This window comes from Corvus hawaiiensis, chromosome 4, assembly GCF_020740725.1.
Source record: "Corvus hawaiiensis isolate bCorHaw1 chromosome 4, bCorHaw1.pri.cur, whole genome shotgun sequence".
NCBI classification, from domain to species: Eukaryota; Metazoa; Chordata; class Aves; order Passeriformes; family Corvidae; genus Corvus; species Corvus hawaiiensis.
In genome coordinates, this window is record NC_063216.1 from 21979917 (window position 1) to 22006561 (window position 26645).

The following is a 26645-nucleotide window of genomic DNA, read 5'->3' on the forward strand; positions in this document are numbered from 1 at the left end:
TAACCTTTTACTAAGTTTGAAAAAGGAAAATAAACAACACTTTGAGCAATTGCAACTTTCATTGGAGACTCAATTCAAGGACTAAATCTCTGTGCTTTTTAATTTATTTCTCAGTAGGCTACAAAATCATATAATTTCTGAAAAGGAATAACAATGTGTAGGAAAAGTGCCTGACAAGTGCATTCACATCCTTCTATGCACAATAACCAAGAAACAATGTCAGTAATTAAAAACCAGTTTTTGAAAAAGAACACAGACAAGACCTTCTGTTTGACAAATGTAGTTAAGTTTAAGCAAAATAGTTTGTGTTTGATACACAGACTCTTTCTTAATCCCTTTTATTTCACACTGAAGCCCATAATAATATATAGTTATGTAGGTGCTTTGGTGGGCTCGGTCGGTCGGGACGGATGGAGACGAGAGATCTCTATAGGCAGATCTTGGGACATGCGGTTTATTGCAAAGGGCGTGGGTATAGGGGCACTGCTTAGAGCTGCAGCTGGCAGCTCTGAGCAGGCCCAAGAGAGCAAGAGAGTAAGCGGGTAAGAGAGAGAGAGAGAGAGAGAGAGAGAGTGTGTAAGAGTGTGCGAAGAGTAAGAGAGGAATGGAATGGAATGGAATGGTGAAGTCCTGGTTACAATACAATAAATCATCTTCTGTACTGAATATTCTAATTGTCACTAACCAATCTAATACAAGATACAAATCCTATAGCATTTACATACAGCCTATAAGAGTTCTTATATTACCATAGAGTGTTACATCTTAACTTCTAAAAACTACTCTTTGGACCCCTTCTGCTGAGCTAGTAGGGTCTGCTCTGACCCTTGGACCTGCCTGCAAGCAGAGGGTATTGTTCCATCAAGAGGGGATTACTTCAGTCGGCCATACCATTGTTTTCCAGTTGTTCAGTAACTAAGATTTGGTATTTCAAAAGTGGCTTTCATTTCCATGTCGCCTGTAGTTTTCATATTCCCAAAATCTTTTGTCAGGCAATCATATTTATAAGGCTTTCCTGTTTCATCTTCCCCAACATAGTTATCCTTTATAAAATGGAATGCAAGTATAAAATTTGTCTTTTTGAGTACTTCTCCTTCTGGAAGAGATGAATACAGGGATAGAAGACTCTTAACTACCTGAACAGTATTATTGCCATTTGATGATTAATACAAGAGAAATGGCTCAAAGAGCCATTAAATTCTTCATTAGAACAAACAAATTGCCAGCAGAAGGGCCAAAGTCCTGGATAGAATCTCAGGATTCAAGATCTGTATGACTTTAGGCAAAGCAAAGTAGGAGAACTCCTGGAGTTTCTATTCTCTCCATTTTCCAACTGGCAAGCTCGGATTTCCCATGCAGCGTTTTGCTGCCCTGTTAGCCTGACTTACTGTGGTTCCTTTTTAACTGATAGATCCAGAGTGTTCCTGAGGTGGACACAGGCTGTGCATGGACAAACCCCAGCTCATACAAGGATGCAAGGCCCAGTAACCCCACCTTTTCAATCCCCCTAGTCATACCTTGGCTTTCAGAGGAAAGAAGTGTGGCTACACCAAGCCAAACATTATATAGTGCAGCCATGTTATTTTATGGCCAAATACCCTGTCAAACGTCAGAAGGCAGAAGCCCAAGGCATTTTTGTCCCCCACCTCCATTGCAAACAGCAACCCATGAAAAGATACAATGAGCTCTGTACTGCTACAGCTTGGGAAATATGTTGCTAAAAAGGGATCAAACTTCTACTCTGGTTTGGATGAGACATGCATTCCTTGATCCCACATACAACCACTGAGTGCACAAATTTATGCTCTTCATGTTATAAGCTGTTCATCCTTTGGATTTTTTGTCCACGTGGATTTGCAACTGATTAAAACCTCAGCATCCCTGGAAAACAATTTGCAGTCCTATTTCATAGTTATGAGTAGACAAGAAATCCAGAGTTTCTTCCTCTCCAGTGAACTCCCCTGGATATAAGAATAAGAGCATTAGTCTGTGCTTGTCTGTGCATTCCTCTGTGTGCTCATACACAAAAAATGAAGAGTCACATCACCCGTTACTAACGCTCTGCCAAACCTCGCAGCAGAACACAGCCCAGCACTGAATAGGAGTTCAAAAAGCTCCGAGCAGCTTTCACAATGAAGTAGGAGAGGAAGCTGAGGAAAAAAACAATCCTAGAAAGCTGATACAACACAGGAGATCTGTACTAACAGTATTCAATTTTCTTGATCTGAATGGTTGCCAAGATGTTGTTTCAGAGCTGTGGAATACAGCACAGAAGAGAGAGCCTTTTTTCAACAATGGCCCTATGATGGAGGAAAGAGGAGCTAAATTACTCAGTCCAGGAGGGAATAAACAAACTGCTAATGATGAATCCCAGTAGTGAGAGGAAAGCTAATGGAAAGTAGTTCATGCATGTTTTCCAACTGACTGCAATTCCTGTAGACACAAATTTTCATCTTCTTTTTCATCTAAAATGCATAAAATTGGATGTATGCATTTTAGATGTATGTTTGCCTATATATATTTGATGAAACAACCTAATTTCCTTTCTATACTCTGCTTTTTCTTATATTTGGCATCTTGCAAGAGAGCCAGGTCTGTATCATCTGGGCCACTGCACTCTGAGTTATACTGAACTCTTTAGACAGAGGGAGAAAGGAGAAGAAGGCATGAAGCAGTAACAGGAGAGACCCCCAAGAGAAGTGAGGGGCAGCCTTCAAGAGAGAACAGACCTGTACCCATTCAGCTTCAGTTACCTGCCTGCTCCTGCCAGAAAGTCTGGTGCTGCTCCTTCACCTGCCAATCTCACAGAAAAACAACCCAATAAAACAGAAATTTCTAGTTTTGCAGCAGCTGCAGCAAGGCAGGCCTGTAATCTTACCCTGTGGACAAACTGCTGCTACACCCACCACATAGGAAGGAGCAGAAGTATTTAATTGAAAGTGCAAAGAAAGAAGTGGAACCTATCATGTTGCCAGTAAACTATGATGACTTGATGGGGCTACCTAAAAACAGAGGCTAGACAAATTTAAGAGAATAAAAGCAGGTGTATTTATCAAAGGGCATTCAGGTACACTTTGGGCAGTCAGAGCCCCAGGGGCTACACCCAAAAATGGACAACGGGTCATGGGTTTTCATACTTTTATAAGTTTGGTCCATTTGCATATCAGGGGTTAATCCTCCAATTATAGCTTCAGGTAATGAAGTCACATATCCCAAGTTTTCTCCCCGCTAACCCACTTACTTTTGTTTATATATCTTGGGACCTGAAACAGTAAGGTGACCTTGAGTTTCAGGCCTGGAGAGAATTTGTTTTGTCTGACCAAATTGGGAGAACAGTAGCTAACAGGCTATATGGAGTTTAGAATTATACACTAAAGAATTACAGGATATGAAAAATATAAAAGCTAAGATCCTAAGGCATCATCTGTGTGAAACTTGACATTGCACAGTACCCTGAGATAGGCACATCCTTAGCAACCCAGAGGTGGCTGTAGGGCTTTCTGCAATGTCCCCTTGATGGACAAGGGGAAACAAACAGACCTGAGAGGATCAGAGTGGTCAGCAAGGACATTTATTATATTTCATCCATTTTAACTATAAAAATGTCTTAAATAATTGTGATGCACTAATTGATTAATTTATATTCTAAAAAACTGTGATTTAACAACTGAAAGCCTTTGGTGTCCTTTCCATGTTAAAAAAACAGAGTTTGGGGAAGAAATTCCAATCTTTCTCTGCACATGATTCCAGGTCGAGTGGAGAAAACTTTCAGTAGGGCTTTCAGAGAGGCTGGAAAGAAGCCTGTCATTAACAGGAGATATCCACAGTCATTTTACATTAAATTACTGACCACTGCACATTGTGCAGTCCTTTCTTCTGGATAAGATCTGGACAAAAAGAAATGTCCTTGTCTGCTTAGACTGCTTTTGGGTTGAATATTCTGGTTTAAACTGCCTATTGAGATATGGGCTTTTTGCAGTTGCAGGAAATAAATTAGCATCAACAGCATGTCTAGGGATCAATTAATTTTCATCAATGTTAAAAAAAAAGTACAACTTGTATAAGATCGGCCAGACTGGATTCAGATTGCGGAGAGGCTGACAGATTGATTTAAAAAAAAATCTCAAGTGTGTTGCCAAAACCAAATGAAACAGATTCAGTGGAGGCCAAGGCAATATTCATCCGTGCTCTATCTGCATTCCTGCCAGTGGCTTCACATCAGGGATGTATTTGGAATGATTATTTCAGATTTTCAGGAAGCACTTTATCCCATTCTCCCATTTGGAATTATTGTCTGGAGTTGCTGAAGAGGAGGGAAATCCAGTGTCTGCTGGCACAGTATATCTAATTTAAAGTGTGCAAGAGAAGGAACATCAGTTACAATTTCCATTAAACTAAAAGTGTAGCAGGATACTACAGAGAGCACAATGGCTCTGCACATATTTCTATTATTCATCTAAAAGATCCCACAAACTGGCAAAAAAAGCAGCAGCATCCAAATTTCCTGCTAATATTAAAATAACAGCTGACTTCAGGAGACACAGCACATAGCAAGGAACAACTGACTGGCACAGAGAGCTTCCACTGTCCAAACCCAGCATCTGGATTAACAGATGGCAGGTGCTGTGGTATAGATAAATATCCATGAATTTATTGTGCAACAAGGGAGCAAAGGGTAGGCATAAAAGGGTTTGAGTATATTGATCAAGCCACAGCTAGAGAATGTTTGTAAGAACGTCCCCAAGGTTTCATCTCATTTTGCAGATGGCTGGAGGGCCCTAGGTGCCAAACTGTCTGTTTGGGTGATGCTGTTGAGTTTGGTTCATGAATACATGTAAAACATTTTGCAGTCTTTGGAACAAAGCAAGCAATTTAAATTTGGGTTTCGACCATCACTTACTCTCTACGGGTTAGAAATGTGTTTCTAACAAATATTTTGGTTTACTTCCTTTAGACCTTCACAATTTTAAACTGTGTGTCTCCTTCATCATTAAAGCTGATGTGTGTTCCAAAGCCCCATGGACACCTTGCAAGACCACCAGAACTACAGCAGTGGTTTGATGTCCAATTGCAAATCTCAACTCCCATACAAATGTGTCAGGCAAAATATTTTAAAGCAACTCTAAAGGCAAAGTCTACACATTACCACTAATCCAGGTCAAGATCAGGACAGTTAACCACAGTGACAGACTAGGGAAAAATCCCTTTCAGAGAGTCTGCCAGGACTGGAGATACCACAATAATAGTAGAATTTAATTACTCCTATGTAGGTTTAAATGTCACTGTGGTATTTTTAGACACTCTACAGGAATGTTTCATGGATAAGCTAGTCAGGCAACTCAAGGGGGAGCGTCTGGCTTTTACTCTCTTCCCAGTGTCATTTTTGGCTCATGTCACAATGTTACTATCAAGGACTAACTCTGTAATAGCCACTAAGACGTGTTTAGATTCAACATTCTTGCAGGAAGCACGAAGCCAAAAAAAAAATCCTCTACACTAGTCTTTGGCTTCAAAATGTCAGTTTAGAAGCAGACAAAAAATGCTAACTGAACACAAAGGAATTATTAGGTGCAGAACAGGGAAGGAAAAAAAGGAAATAATGAATATATCACTGTGTAAATCCAAGGCGTCTCAGCATCTTAAATACTGTGTGCAGTTCTGGCATCCCATCTTAAAAATTGTAGCGTTGAGCGAGAAAAAAGGAGGCTAATAAAGGTGATCTACAGTCTGAAACAATTTGCATGCAAAGGGAGATGAAAAGGTTAGGACTTTTCAGTCTGGAAAACCAGTTTCAGAGGAACATAATAGTGAACTGTATAATCAGTAGCACAGATGAGATGAATAAGAAACTCTTATTCCTTTTTTTTTCATAATACCAAAAATAGATTACATCAAGTGAAATTATCATCCAGCATTTTGGAACAACACAAAAGGGAATGTATCTTCTCACACCCTGTAATTACGCTGTATAACCTATTACAGAAGGGCAGCAGTCATGCAAAAAGCCATCATTCAAATTAAGAGGGGAAAATCATTAAAGACAATTAAACTCAAAGGTACTGCCTCTGGCTGGAGATATCCCTGAGCAGCACATTGCTGTAAGCTGCAGGACACCCAGGGAGTACTTTTCCACCTTTGTGCTGTTTTTATGCCAGGCATCCGCTGCTGGCCACTATGACAGCATGATAGGCTACCTTAGATCTTTGCCCTGATCCAGGGCAGACGTGTTTCTTGTGCACTCCCTAAAGTGTGCTGGAAATGCCTAGGATATCAACTTTTTCACTGTATTATACCCACCACTCTCTATGCTAACAGCAAAACCTAAAAAGAGTTATAAACCTTAAAAAGTTCAGGAAACCAGGCAGCTTATTACACTGCAAACCTGCTTGCATTTATTTTGAGCCAGGATCAGGTTGGACTGTACTTTTCCTGACCTCACTTACAAAACCCATAAAATGATAATCAATCTGATTGACCCAAAAGAAACTGCCCCCAAAAATACCCCAAACTGTTGGGAAATCATTGTGCTCATGGAGCAGCTCTCGACAGCAGTCCTTGCTGGCCCGCTTACATATAGATTGTTTATAAACTACTCTGGCAACTGGAGTCTAAGATTTTCCTTCCCCAAGGAAAGAGGCCAGCCAGCTTTGTGCCTGCTTTGTGCACTTAACAATTCCAGAATGAATATGCATGTACACTTCAGTTTTCTTCCAACTTCATCTCCAATAAGTTTTAGTGCATTCTGTCATTTTCTTATGGCAACTGAGCAGGATGCATTAATCTGGCGTTATGCAGAAGAGTGTCTATTATAACAGATCTTTCAAGTGTGCATCCTCAGGTTGTGGATAAACAGAAGGATACAGACATGATCTCCCATCATGCATTAAATAACATATTAAAAGCAGATTAGGAAGATATCTGTGTTATTTTAGATACAGCTAATCCTGTTTTATGGCAGAAAATGAGTAGATATCTTCCTCAAGCCCCCCTAGCACTGATTTCTACAACTTCACTAAATATAATAGGAAAAGAAATTAGGGTATTTTAATGAAACTAAGAATTTTCATTTTGCCTGGAGGATGGGTGTAGACAGCTCCTAGTAAAAAAAAAAAACAAACTTAGTTTTATCTCAAAGAGGCTTTGATGGGGAAATATGACCAATAGAAACTCTTCTACTAGCACTAGGGGAAAAAAAGAGTGTTTTAAAATGTTACTCTAATATTTTCCTCAATAACCCCATCTCACACATTTCAAAATTAGGAGACAAAAAATAAGAGATGATTTTCAATCTCTGGGATATCACATTTCTTCAGGAATAACATTTAACTTCTCCATCCCTGACTTGTATATAAAGATGAGATGTCAGTCATTTGGATGTACTGTTTACTTGTAGCACAAAGCAAAGTCAAAAATCTCTCACACATGCAGCCCCTAATGAAAGAGGGCCCTGATAAAATTCAGAGCCTCTAGGTGCTACTGCATGAAATAACAGCTCAAATAATCACAATAAACTCCCGTGCCCTCATTTTCAGAATATTTATATCTCCACCTACATATACAGCATGTTCTTCTACTACAGTGACCAAAATGTAACGCATGGGAAAGCATCCACAGCTGAGACAACTGAGTAAGTGTGTTACCCAAAGCAGCGATTGCAGCTTCCTGAAATTAGCTCCACTTCATTCCTTTCATTCCAAAGCTTGCAGACCAGTCACATTGCATTGTTGCACTTCATAGCACAGTATCTGACAAGACCATTTGAATATGTCTTCCTAGATCTTTCCTGGCTGTCTTCCCAGTGCACAGATAACTCAAGAACTGACAGATGCAGGGCATAACCTTTGTTCCAAAAACTGGTTGTGTGCATCTCTGAGACTGAAAAAGGAGAAAGAAAAAAAAAACCCACACTTTTAAGGTGTTACACTTGATTGTTGAAGTGAGAGTCTAAAAATGATAGGATAAAACAGAACACAGGGATTTGGAAAGAAAAGAAATGAGAACAAGAGAGCAAACCTCAGGTAGCAAAGAGCCCAATACATGGACAGGGCCATGCTGTTACTTTATTGATGCTTAAATGCAGCATTACCAACCTTGCCCATATTTCCCTGCCGCTCAGTTTTTTCTGCCTTGCCAGCAAGCCTTGAGCCTGCCACGATGAAGTAGGTAAGAGCACAGTCAGGTGAATGTTATCCACAAGATATTGACTGGCTGGGACAGAAGGGGCTTTGCCCAGAACCCAGTTCCCCCAGAACGCGCTGACCACCCCACCTCCAGTTCACAGTGTGCAAGTGGTCCTGCCAAACACAAAGGATCAGCTGGGAGATGGAAAATTTAGATTAATGCTGTCTACTCCGTTCTTAATCTCCAAAAAATATCTTCCCAACGGGGCTGTCCAAGCAGACTCTCCCCTACCCACAGTGTGAAGAGGAGCCCACTGTGAAGTAAAACATTCCCCAGGATCTGTCTGGGGGATTTCCACAGACATGCTTCACAGTCAGGCATGTTAAAAACTTTATCTCAGTTCCTTCTGTTCCTGCTGTCTCCTCCACTGCACCAAAACCCTTTTAGAGCATCACAGAGGACAGATGTCACTGTGCACGAGGGCAGCCACACCAGCACATCCCCCTCTTGGAGACTGCTCTGTTGTAGCAGAGTTCGATCTAACCCCACAATTTGTGCTGGGCACAGCATTCAAAAACATCCCTTGGTTGAATACACACCAGCAAAAAGATCTCCCACAGATCTCTGGCAGTATCATCCCATTCCCATCAGATCAAGCACTGTGTGGCAGTGTCATACTGCAAAACTCCTCCTCAGACTGTGGCTCAGGCAGAGATTTTACCTGAGGGCTACAATTCCAGCCAACACCAGCTGCCACCCTGTGTAGGTGGGATAGACACCAACTCCACCAGCTGCAGGAAGAAACAAATTGAGGCCAGACCGATGAACAGGGCTTTATTAACAAGGTGAGTCCTGTCCTACTGCACAACCAAAAAAAAAGCCAGAGGAGCCACTGTTATCTGCAGTCCTTGGCTCTCTTGAGACATAAAGCAAAGCTCATGGCCATACAGCAGTTTTGGTGTGACATTTCTCAAGTGATTTAGTCAGCCCTAGGCTGTGGCCTGGATTTTCCAAACCAGTAGTTCCACACCCACCTTATCGAAGTGAGTGAAGGTTTGTGATGTCTCAGTGAGAATAATTTTCATCGTGTGTTTGTGTGTGTGTGTGATTGTGGTTTTCCTTTCTTCTGGCAATTTGCTGCTCCTTTGAACTCTGTCTAGGTCAGGGAGAGCCTCAATCACAGCCCTTACTTCTTTTATTGCAGTATTTCCTCCAGGCAGAGGACTGCTCTCACACTCATATTACCAATGTAAAAATAGCACTTTTCCTCTAGGTGTCTCAGAAAAAATGTATTTACTTTAAATTATCCTACAGGACCAAATAGATGATCTTCTGCTTCTCTGTTTCCAAAAATTATGCTAGGGTGAAAAAAAATATATGCTACTGGAAGAAAATAGAAACAAAATTGCAATAAAATACCCACGCAGTTAACTCTTTCCTGTGTTCTCTACAAGAGTGCTTTGCCGGCTTTGCTTGCCGGGAGCTGACAAGGAGCAGGCTTGGCCGGGACGTTTCAGCAAGGGGACACGCGGTGGCAGTGTGGCCTCTTGCTCCTCCAAGGGCTTTTCCTGGCGGGGAGGAGTTGGTTCCCTTTCCCTCGGGGGGATCACGCAAATCCAACCAGAGGGAAGAGGACACGTGTAGAAAAAAATCCTGATCTTCCTGACCAGCCTGTACTTACACATAACACCTTCAGCCATGGGATCCAAAATAAGAAGGGGGGGAAAAACCAAACCCTGAGTGAATGGCACTTTGTTTTCTGTGAGATCCTAGAGATTCACACACGTTATTTCTGGGTGTATTTAAGATGCTCTTTCACGTTTAACCTGAACACCTCAATGTTCATACTTACACCCGTTTCTCCTGCAGCTGAAAATCATCTGCTTCCAGGGTACAAACCCAGCTGGTTCCATAAGTCCTAACACAGAGACAGGAGGACAGGGAAGGAAAAAAAGAGTGAAAGGACCAATCTCCACAACTTCCATATAAATATCATTTGTGGGAAACTTCTGATGGAGAAAGGTTACGTGGTTTAGGCCAAGCACATCTGGTAAGAATAAGAAACAAGGCTTATAAAAAAAAATCTGGTTTCCTGATCTGCTTGACTCCATCAGACACTGGGCTGAAAGCAAATGTTTTTATACGGCGTTTCCCATCCCTTAATCAGCATATGCTCTGTAATTAATTCTCTTTTTCAAAAATCTAATGAGCAAACATCCATCACAAGTTGCAATCTTTTAGGGGTAATCGCAGCTATGTTGCTTTCCATCTGCAAATGACACTGCTGAAGTATTTCGCTCTCAAAAGACATGGGCCTTTTTTTTTTCATTCAGTTGAGATGGGATATTAATCCAAAATAAATCAACTTCAAGGAACTGCTGTTGATTGGGCAATCAGTTACACGATATTTGTTTATTTTCTTTAGCTAAGGAAAAAACCTTAATTCATTTCTATTTCAGATCTTGGCTAAGCATTTTCTGAATTGCTGTGCAGGCAAAATTCTTTCTTTCTTCTCTCTCCCCCCGCCCCCAACTTTCCAGTCAGCATTCCGAGTTATAAGGAGAGAAACACATCTCAGAAATCTAATTAAAGATTTTAAAGCCCAGAGTGAACTGTTATTTCTTTTGCCACAGATCTCACAAGCACAAATAAATGTACATATTTGCTAAATAAAGTTAATAACAATTCAACAGTTCCTCCAACAGAGGCAATGCCAATGTGCCAAGAACTTGTAAACCTCGATGTGGTATCAGTGGCATCTGAGAACGTCCTCTACAAGAGTATTTTCTAAATATTAAATCCATTTCAGGTGCATTTTTTGTGTTAAACCAGATTGGTTTTGACTATAAAAACTATCCAGAGTTCGTGTTTGTGCTGGAGTTTGGGAATGGAGAAGAGGGTAGGGAAAAGGAGGAGGGGAGGAAATGTTTCACATTTTTTAGACTATTTCTAATCTCCTCACTCATACTGCCTGAGAATGAAGTATCTATTGTTTACTGGAAATGCTTTTGTGACTGTCTGTATGTCAGCAAAAGGGTCTAACATAGCTTCTGACATAGTTTACATTCCTTTCTAGCTGTGATGTGTCTTCCCCATTGTTTTTCCTGCCCTATCCTGTCCGTTCTTTCAATTTTTTTTTTTACCCTTGCAAATTTCTGTTACAATTACTTCCTTCCCATCCTAATTCTGTCAATATCCATCAGGAGTGTACGATTGACTGATGACATGAACACAGCTTTATTAACAGGTCAGGGTGCAAGTTAGTCCTGTCCTACTGCACAGCTAAAAAAGCTTGTATGCCTGAGGAACCACTGTCAACTGCAGTTCTGCCACATACCTCCAATTTCCTCCTCTCCACAAATTCCTGCTCCTCTTTCCCAGCTGGTTCCCCCCCATTCTCCAACTTTTCTGCTCCAATATATAACTTTTCCCCATTTATAGGGAAAGAAGGAGTGTGTCACTCATTTTCCCCTAACCAGTGAAACTATTCTCATGTATCACTAACATGACCTCTCCTGTGGCTGCCACATTAGAACAAAGGGGAGTGACATTATTGAGTCCAAGTGATGAGAAGGGCCAGAGCTCCCTCCCCCTTTTAGAGAAAAAAACAGAAGGGAGACAAAGAGTAAAAAAAAAACCAGGGGTAAAAGGTTTCTGGACTCTTGTGGAGCCAGTTCCTCCTCCCCATCCTGAGTTTTGTGAGAAGGTGCCCAGTTTCCTACATTACAGTGTACCCTAAGTCAAGGATCACCCCAGTTTCTCCCCAGCCATCTGTACCTTCACTGCTTCTGAACTTTGGTAAAAAACAAGCTTCAGCAGCTCATTTTGAGTCCCAGAATGTCTCCGAAATACCAACAGGTGAAGTTAAAAGCCACATTAGTTTTCATTTGCTTTCAAGCATCAGCGGGTTTTCTGTGAAGATACCTACGTGTAGCTTGGTGGAATTTGGGAGTTTTTTAAATTGTGCAACCCTGGATCTCCTACTTCTTTCTCTAAAGCCTGCATTTTCCTTTCCCCAAAGCACTGCATGCTCCCTTGTTCCTCCTCCTTTCAACCCACCGTGAGTAGAGTGTTTGTTTGAACAGTAACTCCAAGCTGCGTCCTGAGAGAGTGTGAGGACTTCAGCCTTCCCCCGGCTGTACTTCAGCGGGCAAGAACCCGCTCACGACGGCAGGGGCAGAGCCAGTCGGGGCTTTTCCAGCCTTTAACTGAGGAATTCCCTCATCACCTCTTTACAGCGAAACCGAGAGAAGGCGGCTGCAACTCATCTCTCTGCAATCCCTTACGGCAGCCTGGAAAAATCCCAGACCGCAGAAAAACCCCCAAACCAGCAGCCCTATCACCATTCCCGCAACACAGCCCCGCCTGAAAGTTTGATCTTCACAGCACAGACCACCGCACTTAGAGCATCTTCTACCTCCAGGTTGAAACTCGCATACAAAATGTGTAAACGTGTAAAAAAATAGAATTATCTTATATATATCGTGATGCAAAGCATCTGTGAAGGGCGGCACATGAGGACAGCGAGTATTTATATGTTTAAAATGCGTGCGTGCGTTTGTTCACGAAGGAGTACGTGTGTCACAGGAACCCGGTGTCTCGGCGGATGAGACACAAACACAGACTCACACAAACACAAACGCACACTCCCGGCCCCGGGAGCTCAGCCCCGGGAGCTCAGCCCCGGCCGCTCCCGCACTTCCCCGGCGGGACGACGGGCACCGGCGGGGGTTCCCCGCTGGCGAGGACTGGGCTGGACTCGGCTGGGCTGGGCTGGGCTGGGCTGGGCTGGGCAGCCGGGCCGGACCCTCCAGCGCGGCGGGCAGCGCAGGGGAGGGGAACAGCGGCGAGGGGCCGGGCAGGGGAGGGCAGGGCCGGTGCCCGGGGTGCCGCGGGCGGGGCGGGGCGGGCAGGGGGCCGTGCCTGGTACCTGTGCGGCGGGCGGGGCGCGGCCCCGGCGCTGGGGAAGCGGCGGAGGCGCAACAGGTCCGCGGAGCCGAGCGCAGCCCGGCCGTGCCCATGGCCGGCCGCGGGCCCGACCAGGGCTACATCCGCACCGTGCTGGGCCAGCAGATCCTGGGCGAGCTGGACAGCTCCAGCCTGGCGCTGCCCTCCGACGACCGGCTCAAGCTCTCGGGAGACCGCGCCGGGGAGGAGAAGGCGCTGCGGATCCACCGGCAGGTCCAGCAGACGCTGGCCAGGAAGAGCCGGGGCTCGCTGTACAATGGTGAGTGCCCGTCCTGGCCCCGCGATGCTCTCCGGCGGCGGCGGCAGCAAGGGAAGGGACCCGGGACACGGCTCCGGGATGGGACCCCAGCTGGCCCCGTGTCCGCGGCTTCCCGGCCCTGGGGCGTGCGGACCGCTCGGGCAGAAAATCGTGGCTCTGTCGTCTCCTTTTGTACTCTTTTCCCACTCCAGCGAGTCAGAAGTTTCTCCCTCCGAACCTCCCCCGTAACTCGGTGCGTGGCGGGGCCGCTCCCGGCTCTCCGCTGCCCGAGAGGGGAACCGAGCCGAAATTCCCCTAATCCAGCAGCCGCTTCATGTGCTTATTTTAATGCCCTTAGCTTACCCACTGGTCCTGTTTGCTAAGTAAAATGGGAAGAATCGTAGTGAATGTTTCACCTTGTTTAACCGTGCAACTAAAAAAAAAAAAAATATATATATATAGATAGATACATACATATATACATACATACGTTTCTAAAAGTAAGTTTGGAAAAGTAACTCTAGGAAAGGCATGAATGGGAAGCACAGGACGATAATGTTATCAGACATTATTTACCCAGTTCTTTGACATGCGTGATACAAACTGACGTCAATCATTCCTCACTTCCAAGATCTTATAGCCAGAAGGCCAGACTCGTCAGGAAATCTGCAGTCACACCTTGTGCCCCAAGCAGAGCCCAGGCACCCGCAGGGTGAGGGTTAAAGGCAAGATGCTCGAGGGTTTTAGTCTTAACTATTCATGAAAACTTTCTATACCATGAAACTTTAATTTTGTTTTTAAATATGAGTGACTTACAGGCTACATGCCCTGTTGCTCAGTTGTCCTTAAAGAAGCTGTCACCTTTCATTTATTAAAAGCTGTGAGACAGAAGTCTTTATAACCATACTTTACTCCTCTGTCTTGTCAGGCAGGCAAATATTTTCTTGTTCTTTGTCTGGCCTCTATTTAAAAAAAACACCTCATGGCAAAAAATGCATACAATGCAGACATGGACGTATTCTGCTTGTAGAAGTCAGGTGTACAAATCACATAAACCGGTGTGCAATGTGCAGGTAAACATGCCGGTCCTTAGCTTGGCTGTTGTCATGTAAATACAGTTTCTAAACACTTTTAGAGTAACTTAATTTCTTTTTCTCTCAGCAGAGAGCCTGCAAAAAGCTTTTTAAGCAATAGTTTATAAATTGTAGTGTCGTGAACCTGAGCTCATGTCTCTAAACCATGCATAAAACGCTATGGAAACAGAGTTCCCGTGCTCTCAAGTTGTCTTGGCTTCTCTGGAACACATTAACAGACAGACCTGATGTATTTGGGGATAGTTATCTTGGTTTGCTTTGTTTTTCTAAAGGTCAAGTATTTGATGCCCTCACATTTCAGAGACACCAAAGCTTCAGGATCAGGAGTGGCAAATGACATGTCTGTAACATGTCTTGTTCATGCAAAAAATGAACTTTTCTTCTTTCAAACATATTCTTATGCCCAAGTTGCTGTACAATTTTTAGTCTCACTGCTAAACTCAGAAAAAAATAATTGGAACTGGAATGCATTGCATGAATTTATACATATATATAATACATGTATATCTGTCTATATCTTAAATATGTTTATAATGGGAATCATAGCCAATCTTGCATTTAACATGTCAACTTTCCTGAAAAATATACGTATACTTGCATGTGTGTCCCAATGTGCTTTCTCTATAGACTTGCTCAAAAATGGGCTATGCTTTGAGAAACATTTGAATTCTTATGTGTAGGGAACTTTTTAAAAATATACCCTCTTTTACATGCAAATGCATCACTTTCAGTGAATTATAGCCCTTTTCTGGCTCTGTTCAAGGGTCCCATATTGTTTGCAGTTGCAGGAGAGGCTTACAAAGATTTAGAGGGAGCAGGAGCAGTCCCCTGTGATATAACTGTCCTGTCTGTAGGAGTATTTCAGGCTCTGCTCAGCAAGGTACTTAGTGCATAGCTAACCACAGTATTCACATGCACACCTAAAATTAGCCAAGCACATAACCACTGGGTATGAAAAATCAGTGGTGGGAAAGGTCTTGCCCAGTGTCATCTGTGCACGCCCATTTTCTGCCGACTGTACAGGAAACTTTGAAGCCACAAGAAGTAGTTTGTCAGCCAGCATAATTTCTCCTTAGAATTTCAAATTAAAGGTATCTGCTTAGCCTTCAGCACTACTTTTAAATGGAAGAACTTATTTTTGCCTCCTACCCCCATACTGTTTGCTGTTTCATGCCCTTTTTCCCCTTTCGAAAGGAGTTTCTTTTTCATAATAGAAATTCAGTAATCTTCAGATTTGAGGATTCCAGCTGCTGCCAAAGGATCGAAGTTACATGTCCTCAACTCTTTTCAAGATGTTGTCAAGCACTGTTAATAGCTTTTCAAGCAGTTCAACAACAGCTGCAACTTGTCCAGTTTATCCACTGCTGAGCCTTTATAAATTAAAGTTAAAAGTTTTGAACAACTAAAGCAGACATATCAAATTTCTGGATGCTATTTAAGGATGGAAATGCAATGGTAGGTAGTCCCACCTTATCAAAGAAAAAGTGGCATTCAGAATCATATACTTTAATGACTGTTTTTTTGTTGCACATGCTGGTTTATTTTATATTCATTTTTGGAATCTTTGAAACTTCATTCTGTTTATAAGTCCACTTTCCTCTGATCTTGTTCCTTTTGGATTTTGGTTGAGTTTTTAAGGCATCCTTATCAGATCCTCACTAAAAAAGGAGGGCAGAATTGAGTAATGTATCACACAAAACAAAGTGGCTTGATTTCCAAATAAACAGCATCAGATACAAGACAGTTGAAATCTGAGCCTTATTAATTCCTCACATTTATTAATTTCTAAAATTCTTAGTATTTTCTTGTTACATTTACTTTTAGGGGCTCAGGGCACTCTTCTGTTCTTAGCCTTCTATTTTGCAGAATGCTGATGTGTTAACTGCTTCATAGTAATTTTCTCTTCATATCTTCCTGGGATAAGGAAGTAGAAAAAATATCCGTGTTGACTTTCAATTTTTGTTGGCTTTGTTACATTCTTTACCTCTGCTTCCTGAGCCAGAAGAAATCTTTTCCTTAAATTTGAACCCTTGTATAAATGTCCTGACCAGCACAAAATGTTAGAAAAACTCCTCTGGTACCAGGCATGTGCTGGCAGAGTGATGAAGGAGCACAATCAAAAGGAAGGCTCTTTGATCTCGAGATGAAGTGATTCAATGATGGTTTTGATATGCCGTTATTAAATGCCATCATCTCAGTCCATCCTGAGTGCTGAAGTATAAAAAAGGATGAAAGGATGCCAGTCCAGGAGCGCTGAGGAGTCCCCGTGGGGGATGTGGCCATCCAGGTGCCCTGAGCAGGAGGGGACAATGAGCACTCAGCAGGGGGGCACTCGGGGTGTGTGACAGTCCCTCAGTCCTTAGCAGACTGATGTGAACATTGATGACTTTGAGGTTCAAAGCCAGAATTTGGCTTTCATGGCCAAATTCATTTCATTCAAATACAAAGGCGCTGAAAGAGACTCACAACAGGCAGTTACCACTGTACAGGATTCAAGGGGAATTTGATACACCCAGCTCCGTAGTGGAGGATGATTGTCTTTTTCATCTATCGTATATCTTAGAGATGCCTCTTGTCATTGCTGTTTTTGAAAGCAAAGCAAACATTAGGTTGGTCTGTCTGTAGCCATAGGCAGTGATTGCTGGGGAGAAATTTCCAAGGCCTTGGGAGGTGCTGGGCTTGTCCCATCCAGGGGAACAAAGGGGCCTTGAGAAGAGCCTCGGTGAAGACAGATGGGATTTCTGCTCAGTCATCTGTACAGCCTGCTGATACTGTAAGTGCTTTTTCCGGTCTCAGAATTTCCTTGTAACTGTTGCAATATCAGGTGACTTTTGCACATCTTTTATTTTAAGTGTGGAGAAGAGCGGAGGGGTTCAGTTTACCTCCTCCCCTGACCACATCCAAGGCTTTCCTGAGCTGCTTTAGTTCATATTGACAGGGGAGAGGGGAGACTGTGGTAAACAGTTCCACTCAATTGCCCACACTTGGGTGTCTGGTGCTGTCTGAGATGCCTGAGTTTTCCAGAATACCCTTATGGGTTGACAGACATGATGCGGGGCTTGCAGCAAACCCATTTTTTTCCTGATTGGCTGCTGGAAATCAAGTGTAGTGTCCTGTGGCCTCTCAAATGGTGTCTGTCCCCTGTGGATGAGTAACTGAATCATGTGCCTATTTCCTGAGAGAGTTTTTGTGAGACTTAAAACACTGGGAGTCACAGTCAAATCAGGGAATCACAGTCAGAAAATATTAGTCCTAACAGTAAATGAGACCGTAATATAGATTTAAAAAATAATAATTAATGGCTTTTTAAAAATGAACAGCAGAACAGTGCACTGGGTATGTAAGGTTTTTGTAGTACAATGAAAAAAGGCTGAAGGAAGCCTTGCTGGCAGAGGCAAGCTCTGATCTGGTCACCTATTCTGCATCTCATAACTAATGGAAAGGCACAGCATTTCAGTTACCACTTTTTCCTTTAACACACTGACTTTTGGCACAAGTAACCAGCACACAGTAAAAAGACATGCCTTTTCTGTCTGCCTAATAAATCTACAGGTAAAAGGCCAGCAGAATAATTTACTGGTGTGATAAGAGTGAGCAAGAGATAACTGCAAAGTGAAATTCCGGAGGTTGACATATACTGTGTTTGTCTCTGAAAGAGAAAAATTTTTACAGATGGATAGTTTCACAGGGAGACTGAAGGTGATAAAAGAGGACTTCTTGAAAGATAACTGCATGGTACAATTTTTGATTGACTGTATTTTGTTTTTGCAAGCAAGGAACTCTTAGATATGTAGTTTATCATCAACCAGTTAATGGATGGCCTTGTCATTTTTAACCTATCCTGTTTTTTGTATTTTTATTTTTAGTAAACACAAGTTTATAGTTACCTAAAACATACAAAATTACTTGCTCAAAAGATCCTTATGCCCTAAGTAGATAAATAACTGAGAGTACTTTCTCACTAAGTACAGTAAACAGGAAAAAAAAATACTAACTGTAAAGAAACAGAAATTTATATGTATTTATATTTCAAGATTTATTATATGAAAGTCCTTTACTATGCAGCAATGAAGAAAGTGAATCTTTGAAAAGCCAGCACATAGCTGAGATGGGCTCTTACTGGGCACCTGAAACAGTGCATTGGTATGGGAATTACATGACAGAAATGAGACATCCATATAAATTTGTAGATTTGGGGTTTTGGTGCACATTGGTGGGAAATCTTTGCAGTATAAGAGAAGAGTTTACTCTTGCCTCTTTCCCATGTACTCAGGTAACCCTTGGGCTATGGTAACCTTGTAATGTCAGGAAGGAATTATTACAATCCAAATCATGAGTTTGACCAAGCTGCACCATTCCACTCTCATGACACAAAGTTACTGGGAATGTGTCTTAACAAATCCCCTCATACATGTTTAAATCTGCCAAAATGAGAGAATTGGAAAGTATGATTATACAAGTATTGCAAAGTATGATTGAATCAGTCCTCAAATTATCGGTCTGCCATTATATTATATTGTATTTTACTATATTGTGGGATACACAAATTTGGTCTTCAGCAGTTTGGGCAAATTAATGATTGGTTCTTGAGATTTCTTTGCTGTAATATCTCAGGTAATATCTGCTAGTTTGAAAACTGATGGCCAGTTAACTTCTTTATTGACCACTGTTACCTGTTCAGCCTAAACTTGTGCAGCACACACAGGCCACGTTTATGATTATTTTATGCTTTCAACTTCTATTTCACCTCTTTGAAGCTGTGTTAATTATAGTCCAAGATGCAGATTCCCGTAATAACACAGGAATCTCATAAATAATTATTTCATTAGTATCTGTTGCTTTTAAAATTTTTGTTAATAGAAGCACTCATTCTTTGAAAATGCATTCTATTAGTGAAAAAAAGGAACAGCCTGAAGGGTGTGTTGGCTTGTTTGGGGTTTTAATGGAAGAAATAATCACAATGCACTTCTCTATTTTCAGAGCTGGGTCATGGAAAAAAAGAATCAGAGCAGATGCACTGTGGATCTTTGACATTATTTGTAGGATTAGTGAACCTTTCAGGTGCAGGTTTGAAGTGTCACTGGACAACCCAGCTTTACACCACCATAAGCCATAGAGTTTGTTCACAGACTCTTTGTGCTGTTGGGTGGAGCACTGAGGAGATTAGTGAAGCATTATTTGCTCCATTACATTGTCATTAAATTAGCACCTAAGGGAGGAGAAACAGCAGCAGTTGAGGTAGACAGCTGTGAAATAAAGAGTCTATACTCAGTGTGTGCTGTTTATTTACAACTGTACGTGGTGAAATCTGCGTCTTTGGGGTGCATATCAGAGATAGGCATCAACCCCTGTTTCTCAGCTCCAATCTACAGCTGTAATATATTCATCTCTTGTGTACTTTGCATGGTATTTATAGTCAGCCAGTGTAAACCATGCATTTATGTATTTGAATGTACATTCAAAGTGGTTGCAGTGAAAAATAAGTGTTCTTAGTTCAGTGATACCATTTCTTAGCACTTAAATCAGCTGTCATTATCTGGGACATTTAAACTGTCAGCTTGCTTTGCTAAAACATTTTTCATAGCTGCACAAGTGACTAGACTCCTAAAAGCTCAAAATAACTCTTAAGTAAAGTATATAGGGAACTGAAAAAAATGGCTTGTGTCCTCAGGAAAATGCAAATACCGTTCCATCATTTCCCTGTTCAATTTTCAGTTTATATTTATTAATGGCAGTGCTGGCTGCTACCTTTCCCTGGTACTGTGTATTGTCCTCTGTAACAATGCCATGTTTCCTTAAGCTCTTACTAATATTAGTCTTTGGTTCCAGGCAGCCTGCACCGTGCATCCAGTGTACCAGAGCGTGTCTATAACATGGGGATCACTGAGAATGATTTTGCACCGAGGTCTCCCTACAGCTTCTCATATTACCAGGCAAGCCAGGTGAGGAAAAGACGGTGAATAGAAATAAATAGAGTATCACATGCACAGTTTATTCATTTTGTTACCACAAATAATAACATTTAGACAGTGTTAAAGATTTGTTTCCTTGTTTGTTTTCTTTTGAAAGTCTGATTTTTAGAAAATGAGGGTTTTACAATGAAATCTCTTAATGTTTTGCCCCTCCTTCCAGTGCCAGTAGCCAAATTCAAGTCAGTCATGCAGGTGGGCTGTTTGCAGTCTTGTTGGGTTTGTGAGAGTTGGCATCAGGGTAGAAAATGAAAAATCATATTTACACTCCACTAAGGCAAAGGCTGTGACAAGTCAGATCTTCATCCATCCCACCAGAGAGCAGCTCAACCAGCACATCTCTCTACCTCAGGGTGGCCGGAGGCCATGCTGCCCAGGCAAACAGAATTAAGCATTCAAAACCAAAGGAAAACAGATTGCTTTAGTTTCACAAATACTTTAGTTTTCACAAGGTAGAGTGGTTCCTTATCATTTCAAACACTCCTGCTGTAACCTGTTTTATCATTACAAGAATTCCAGCAGTATAGGCCTTGCAACACAATGGTGTTTCTAAACGATCTAATCATAAATCCTCTTGTTATTTTGACCAGCTTTTCTTGGGGTCATGGCCTGAATGCTAAGATAAATAATTGGTTTTCTGCAGGGTTTGTGACACAGCTCATAACTGGTATGAACCTCTTTGAGGGAGCAACTGGGAAATCAACACAGCTCGAAAGCAACGCTCCTGCACGATCAGCTTAGTAAACTGAAATCAATTCAGCTTGAGAACAGAAACATTTATTTAGTAAATAATTCTGTATGGAGGTGACAATTCTTTCCTAATTTTAGATTATTCAAGAGTGGCTTTTTGTCATTAAAAGAAATAGCCCAGCTTTTGAAGAGTCAGTGAAGCAGCTCTGGTTTTGTATGGGGAGAGTTAGAAGCATTTACTTAAATATATTTCTTTCTCTGTCCTTCCATCCTTTATCTCACCTGTCCTGCAGTGCATAATATTTGATATGAATCCATTCCTTCCAGAAGAGAGCAACAAAAGGAAAACTAGAGATGACATAGGAATCCCAAGAAAATAATACCATTTGCCAGGCAGGGGGTGGGGGGAAAAGAGAGACCAAGTGTCCTGTGTGAGAGCTGGGAAAAGCCACAAGGTCTAGTACTTCACAAAAACATTAATTATCCCCAAACAAAAAATAAATATATCCTTGCATAACTTCTGTAGAATAAACAGATATATCCAATGATCTTTGCCTGACCCTGCTCGTTTCAGTGACCTTTACTCCTTTTGTGAGTCAAGTATCACCCTCAGGATGTCCTCAGCAGTGAAATGAAGGGAATTCAGTCTGGCATCTGTCTGCTAAGCACTGTTCCTTCAATTAATAGCTTGTGTGAACTTCTCTGTTTACCCTAAAAAATGTCTTTAATATTACAAAACTTTAACACAACATGGAAATGGAAAATATGGGGCTTTGGTTTATGGTTGTATGCCCCTATGCTTACTTAGTTTTTAAAAATTGGTCCATGACTCCTCTATTTCAAGGCCAGATAGTGTCCCAAGCTGATTTAGTTCTGGAAGGTTTTGAATGGAGTATGGAGTCCGATACAGAGAACAAGAAAACGGTATAAAAATTGAGAGTCCTCAAACGACACCAAAAAGTAAGAATCTTAAAGATACATCCTACAAAGAAAGGCTGGCAGTGGATGTGTTGAGTTTAGAAAAGAGAAAATTATAAAGCAAGATGATGATCCAGTACAGTCTATCCCCATTAGGTACAGGAAGAAAAAAATAATTCAAAATTGCAACTGTGATATTGGGGAAGTCATTGAGATGGTGAAACGATCATTTTGATTTTCTTGCAATGTTTTACCATCTCCTTAATTTTTAAGAGGCTAGACAAACAGGGAAGGGCCTATCTCTTTTTACTAGACCCTACTACAATGTGAACAGGAGTGCTAAATAACCTTATATTACTAAGGTTATTATCAATATCCAGACACTTTAGTATAATATTTTTAATATCTGATTGATTCATTTTCTCCTGTCTATTAGACAGCCTTGAATTTAGCTTTAGCAGCAGATGCTGGTGTTAATCCCCAAGGAATTTCAAACTCAAAGATCTCCATTAATAATCACTCTGTTCATTACCTGCCATAATTGACTTATGCAACTATTTTGAGTTTATGACAGAAGACTGGATGCTTAGACTTTGTCTCCTGATGTTTAGACTGTACTTCTTCCTGCCTTCATGAAGGAAGTACAAAGAAGTGTGGCAGAATCCCATTTAATGCACAACTTTGGCGGTGTTCACTTTTATTTTTTATTCTGAGAGCAGACTGTAGAATTTTTATCTTTACATTTTGGTTTGGTTTCTTTGCTGCTCATCCTAAGTGCTGTGACCTTACTGTGGCTCCTGTTCTTCTGTGCCCCCTGGAGCAGGTTGCCTCGCCATCCTCTTACACGAATGGCTGGGGGACAAGGATTGCTTACAGGACGATGGAGGAGAGAGCTCAGAGGCAACCTCTGAAGAGACTGGAGGTTTCCCCTCAACGAAATCCAGAAAGATTGGCGTACGTGTCAAGTGATTTTCACTACGATGGAGGGATTTCAGCTGGGTTCTCCATGAGGCATGCAGATGGTGTGAGATCCAGCGGGACTGTGCCACCAAGATACGCTCGGTCCGAGATCGTTGGTTACAGCCTGCGCGACTCCGTGCACAGGGGACGCTCCTTTAAGAGACAATCCCGCATGGGGGCTGTCAGTGATGCTGTCCTTGATGGTGGCTACCCCAGCCCCACTGTGCCTCTGTACCACCAGCCTGGCAACAGCCGCAGTATGACCAACCTTCTGGAGAAGGAAAACTACCTGGCCTCGGAGAGCGCGATGGGACAAGTGAGATCGCCGACTGCGTCCCGTTGGTCTCAGAACAGGCAATCTGTGAGGTCCAGCTTCTACCAAACAGCCTTCAGAAACACACAGAGCAGGAGGGACGTTTCCCAGCCAGCTTCAATAGCCAGTGTCACTGCAGAAACAGATGGGAAGAGGATGCCAGTGACAGCTGCTGTGGCCGCAGCAGGGAGAAATGGTTTCCTGCAGAGTGAACAAGCGACCCTCAATGGATCTCAGCTCGGGTAAGCGCAGTGCAGGACCTGCTTTGGCTCTGGGCTGTCACAGCTGACAGGAACGTGTTTGTTTACAAAGGGAAAGTAAACTGATAGCTTGTGATTCAGCAGCCAGCACCTTGTATGAAATATCAGTGCAGAGGATGCAGAAAGTAAACTGACTTTTAAAAATCCACTTCCAGTGCAACAAAGGAAAGGGAGAAAAAAATGTTTGTGTGTATGTACAGTGCAAGATCTACACCTCCTGCTGAAGTTTGGGACCCCTTTTGCCAAGAGTTAATCAGTTTTATAAGGAGACATAAAGTAGTCTCTGAGTAATTTACAACCTAAGTCACAATACACAAAATTGTGTTGGCAGATTTTGTGCTCACAAGAGCCCATACGATATCAACACTGGTTCTCATGAGAATAGGTCAGAAATCTAGCAGTGGAGCAGCTTTTGGCAGATTAGCAATTTCCAGTTAAAAACCCTTCATAGTTTCAAGGACATGTCTTCGTTTTTATAAATTTCAGGTAAAACACAGACAGAAATCTCTCTTAGCTCTGTAACACCATCCATTCCTAGAACAAATACAAACTGCTCTGAATCCCAGGACCACAGAGCTTCTCACTACCAAGAGATCCTACATGCTCTGAGGGAGTTATCTTAACTTGAACTCTGTTGGCTCCATGCCAGAAAGTCCCAAATCTGACCCCAGACTTCAGAAAAATTGTTTAAAATACTGGAAAGGGTGGCTTGGGTTTTTTTTCACAAAATTACTTCTCCCACCAAAAATTCCTTTCCAGAGAAGATTTCAGACTGTTTAAAATCAGTTTCATTTTCAAAAGAGAAATTTTATTATTTCTTAATTTCCCCTCAGGAGTGAATATCTGTTCATTTTAGAATAATTCTGAATGTTCCCAGTGCTGTTAAGTTTCAGTGGACAGAAAAAGCCACTTGGTAGACAGGAGATGGTTACTTGCATGTTTATTCTGGTTTTTAGTTTTGTTTCGTAATTCAAATAGGATCCTAAGAGTTCTCTTTAAGTTAATCATAGTGTAATTTACAAGTGTTATTAAGAAATAGCTCTTTTCCTGTAACTGTGTAGCTGTTAAGTTCATTTTTCTGAAGACCCATCTTTGTTCTTTTTCTGAGTTTGTTTCTGTGTGAGAAAAGGCATCATCTGATACCACTGCTATGTGCAGATCAGGTATTTTTTTGTTGTCAGCTACATGTTGTGTGTTATGATTATATTTACAAGCATGTATGGTACTATGGTCTCTTCTGGTCCGGATTGAAATTTTCACCTCTGGGTGATGCAGGACTTAAGAGATCTGATATTAATTATGTTGACTTTTAAGTATTTAGACTTTGCAGGAAGTAAGTCCAAAAAACCCAGCTGAGAGCTCACAACAGCTAAAGATTTGAGTGTAGTAATACCAAATAGGTACCAATAGGTACCTGGGAGGACTTTGTTTTTCAGTAAGACAATTTACAAGCATGTATCCCATTGACTTAATAACCTGCTTAACTTTTAGCACATTCTTGTATGCATTTCTGAGCCACAACCAACAATTTTTATCTTTAATTACGTGTAGGAGCAATTTTGGCTTTTCTTTTGAAGATGCAGACACTGGAGTCTGGTTGTCTGTACAAGCATCAACCAAAGTATTTGAATACCTGCAGATGTAAAAATCAATCTTGAATCATTGTGCAAGTGGCTTGATTGAGACCATGTTAACTCAGATGGAAGATTTGTGACCTATTGAAAATCTTTGTGACAGCATAATTCCTTAAGTGCCAGTTTTTAGGTTCAGCATTTGCTGGAAGGTTTCTCAGTTCAAGAAGTTTGTAGACACTCTCAGTTTTCTTGTAATTTCTCATTCTCTTATTTTAAGGTTGCATTAATCTGACATATTGCTACCTTACCTGTTGCTCCCTTAGTGATATTAAGGGGGGGGGGGGGGGGAGATAAGCTTGTTTTTGGAGTAATTTGATTTTTCCAGAAATTTATACCTTTTTTTTAATGCAGGTCACAATTTAGGTCTTTCCAAGTGAATTAAGAGAATGTAAAATAGTAATGTAAGGTTAAAGAGAAGTAGTGGACCGGCTGTGGACAGCATTTGAAATGTATATAAAAGCATTTTCAAACTTCCTGTAAAAGAACTAGCTCATGCTATGAAAGCAAAGTAGAAAAAAACAGCACAGGATGCTCTCTCTGTATGTCTGTATCTCTGTACCTGTATCTTCTGGTGAGGAGAATCAGTTAATAGCATCCTTATGATGAAGAGCTTAGGAAAGAATAGATTCAAGCTGAAGCTGTCTGAGAAATGGCTGCTTGCATAATCTGACCTCTGAATGTGCTGAGAGCCATCACAAAATCATTGTGTATATGTCTCAAAATTGGTATATTTTGGCAATTAAGGTGAAGTCAGAACCTGTCAGATCATTGTTCTGTTTAACAACCTTTGCCTGGCTGACCATTTGGTGTCACTTCCTGTGCCAATCAGCCACAGAGCTAATTGAGTTTGCCTGTAAATACTTTGAGGGTGGGAACGCAATCATTGCATCAAATTCTGTTTTGACAAGAGTTTGGGTGCTGCATCTTTGTGAATACCATTGAGGGTCAGAGATTGTATTGCATCCTTTATTGCTGCCAGATAAAACATTAGGGAATGTTATTTTTATCCGACGGAGAGCAGTCCAAGTATGGCAGCGCACAACAGGAGAGAAATCCTTTGCCTGCTGCATGAAGGGATAACTGAATGGTGAGCTGCTGTCAGTCTCAGTGCAGATCTACACCCCCAGCACCTAGAAATGCAGCTTCTGGCTGTCCATGTGTCCATCTCAGCCTGGCAGTGACTCCTGATGGAATTCTACTACTCTGGGATACCCTTGGCATCCTGAGGTTGAGTTCCCACATAAATTCTCTTGTGTGCCCTGAGGGGTGAGTTCGTGCAGCAGCCTTGACCTTGGGAAGCACATGGTTTTAGTCCTCCTCAGCTGTTGGTCAGTGAAGTGACACAATTTAGTACATCAGAGATGTCTGCTGCTCGCAGAAGGTGACTGAATTTGGTCAAAACACTCGAAAATTATTGCTAACAGGTTGACATGATCACATGTGCACATTTATAACATGGTCTCAAAACCTTTGCTAATTT

General features: G+C 41.7%; 1 protein-coding gene across 2 annotated transcripts in view; it reads left to right on the forward strand.

Moving 5' to 3' along the window:
* The first annotated feature begins 13071 nt into the window (after positions 1-13071).
* The window catches only part of PKP2 (plakophilin 2), a 38990-nt gene continuing 25416 nt past the window's right edge, over positions 13072-26645 (forward strand). The window contains exons 1-3 of one of the 2 annotated variants that reach the window (XM_048302293.1): positions 13072-13348; positions 20251-20363; positions 22822-23513. In XM_048302293.1, the coding sequence (XP_048158250.1) occupies positions 13141-13348; positions 20251-20363; positions 22822-23513 (1013 nt within the window). In that variant the 5' untranslated portion in view covers positions 13072-13140. The remainder of the gene's footprint in view (positions 13349-20250; positions 20364-22821; positions 23514-26645) is intronic. The other variant, XM_048302294.1, reaches the window with a different exon arrangement.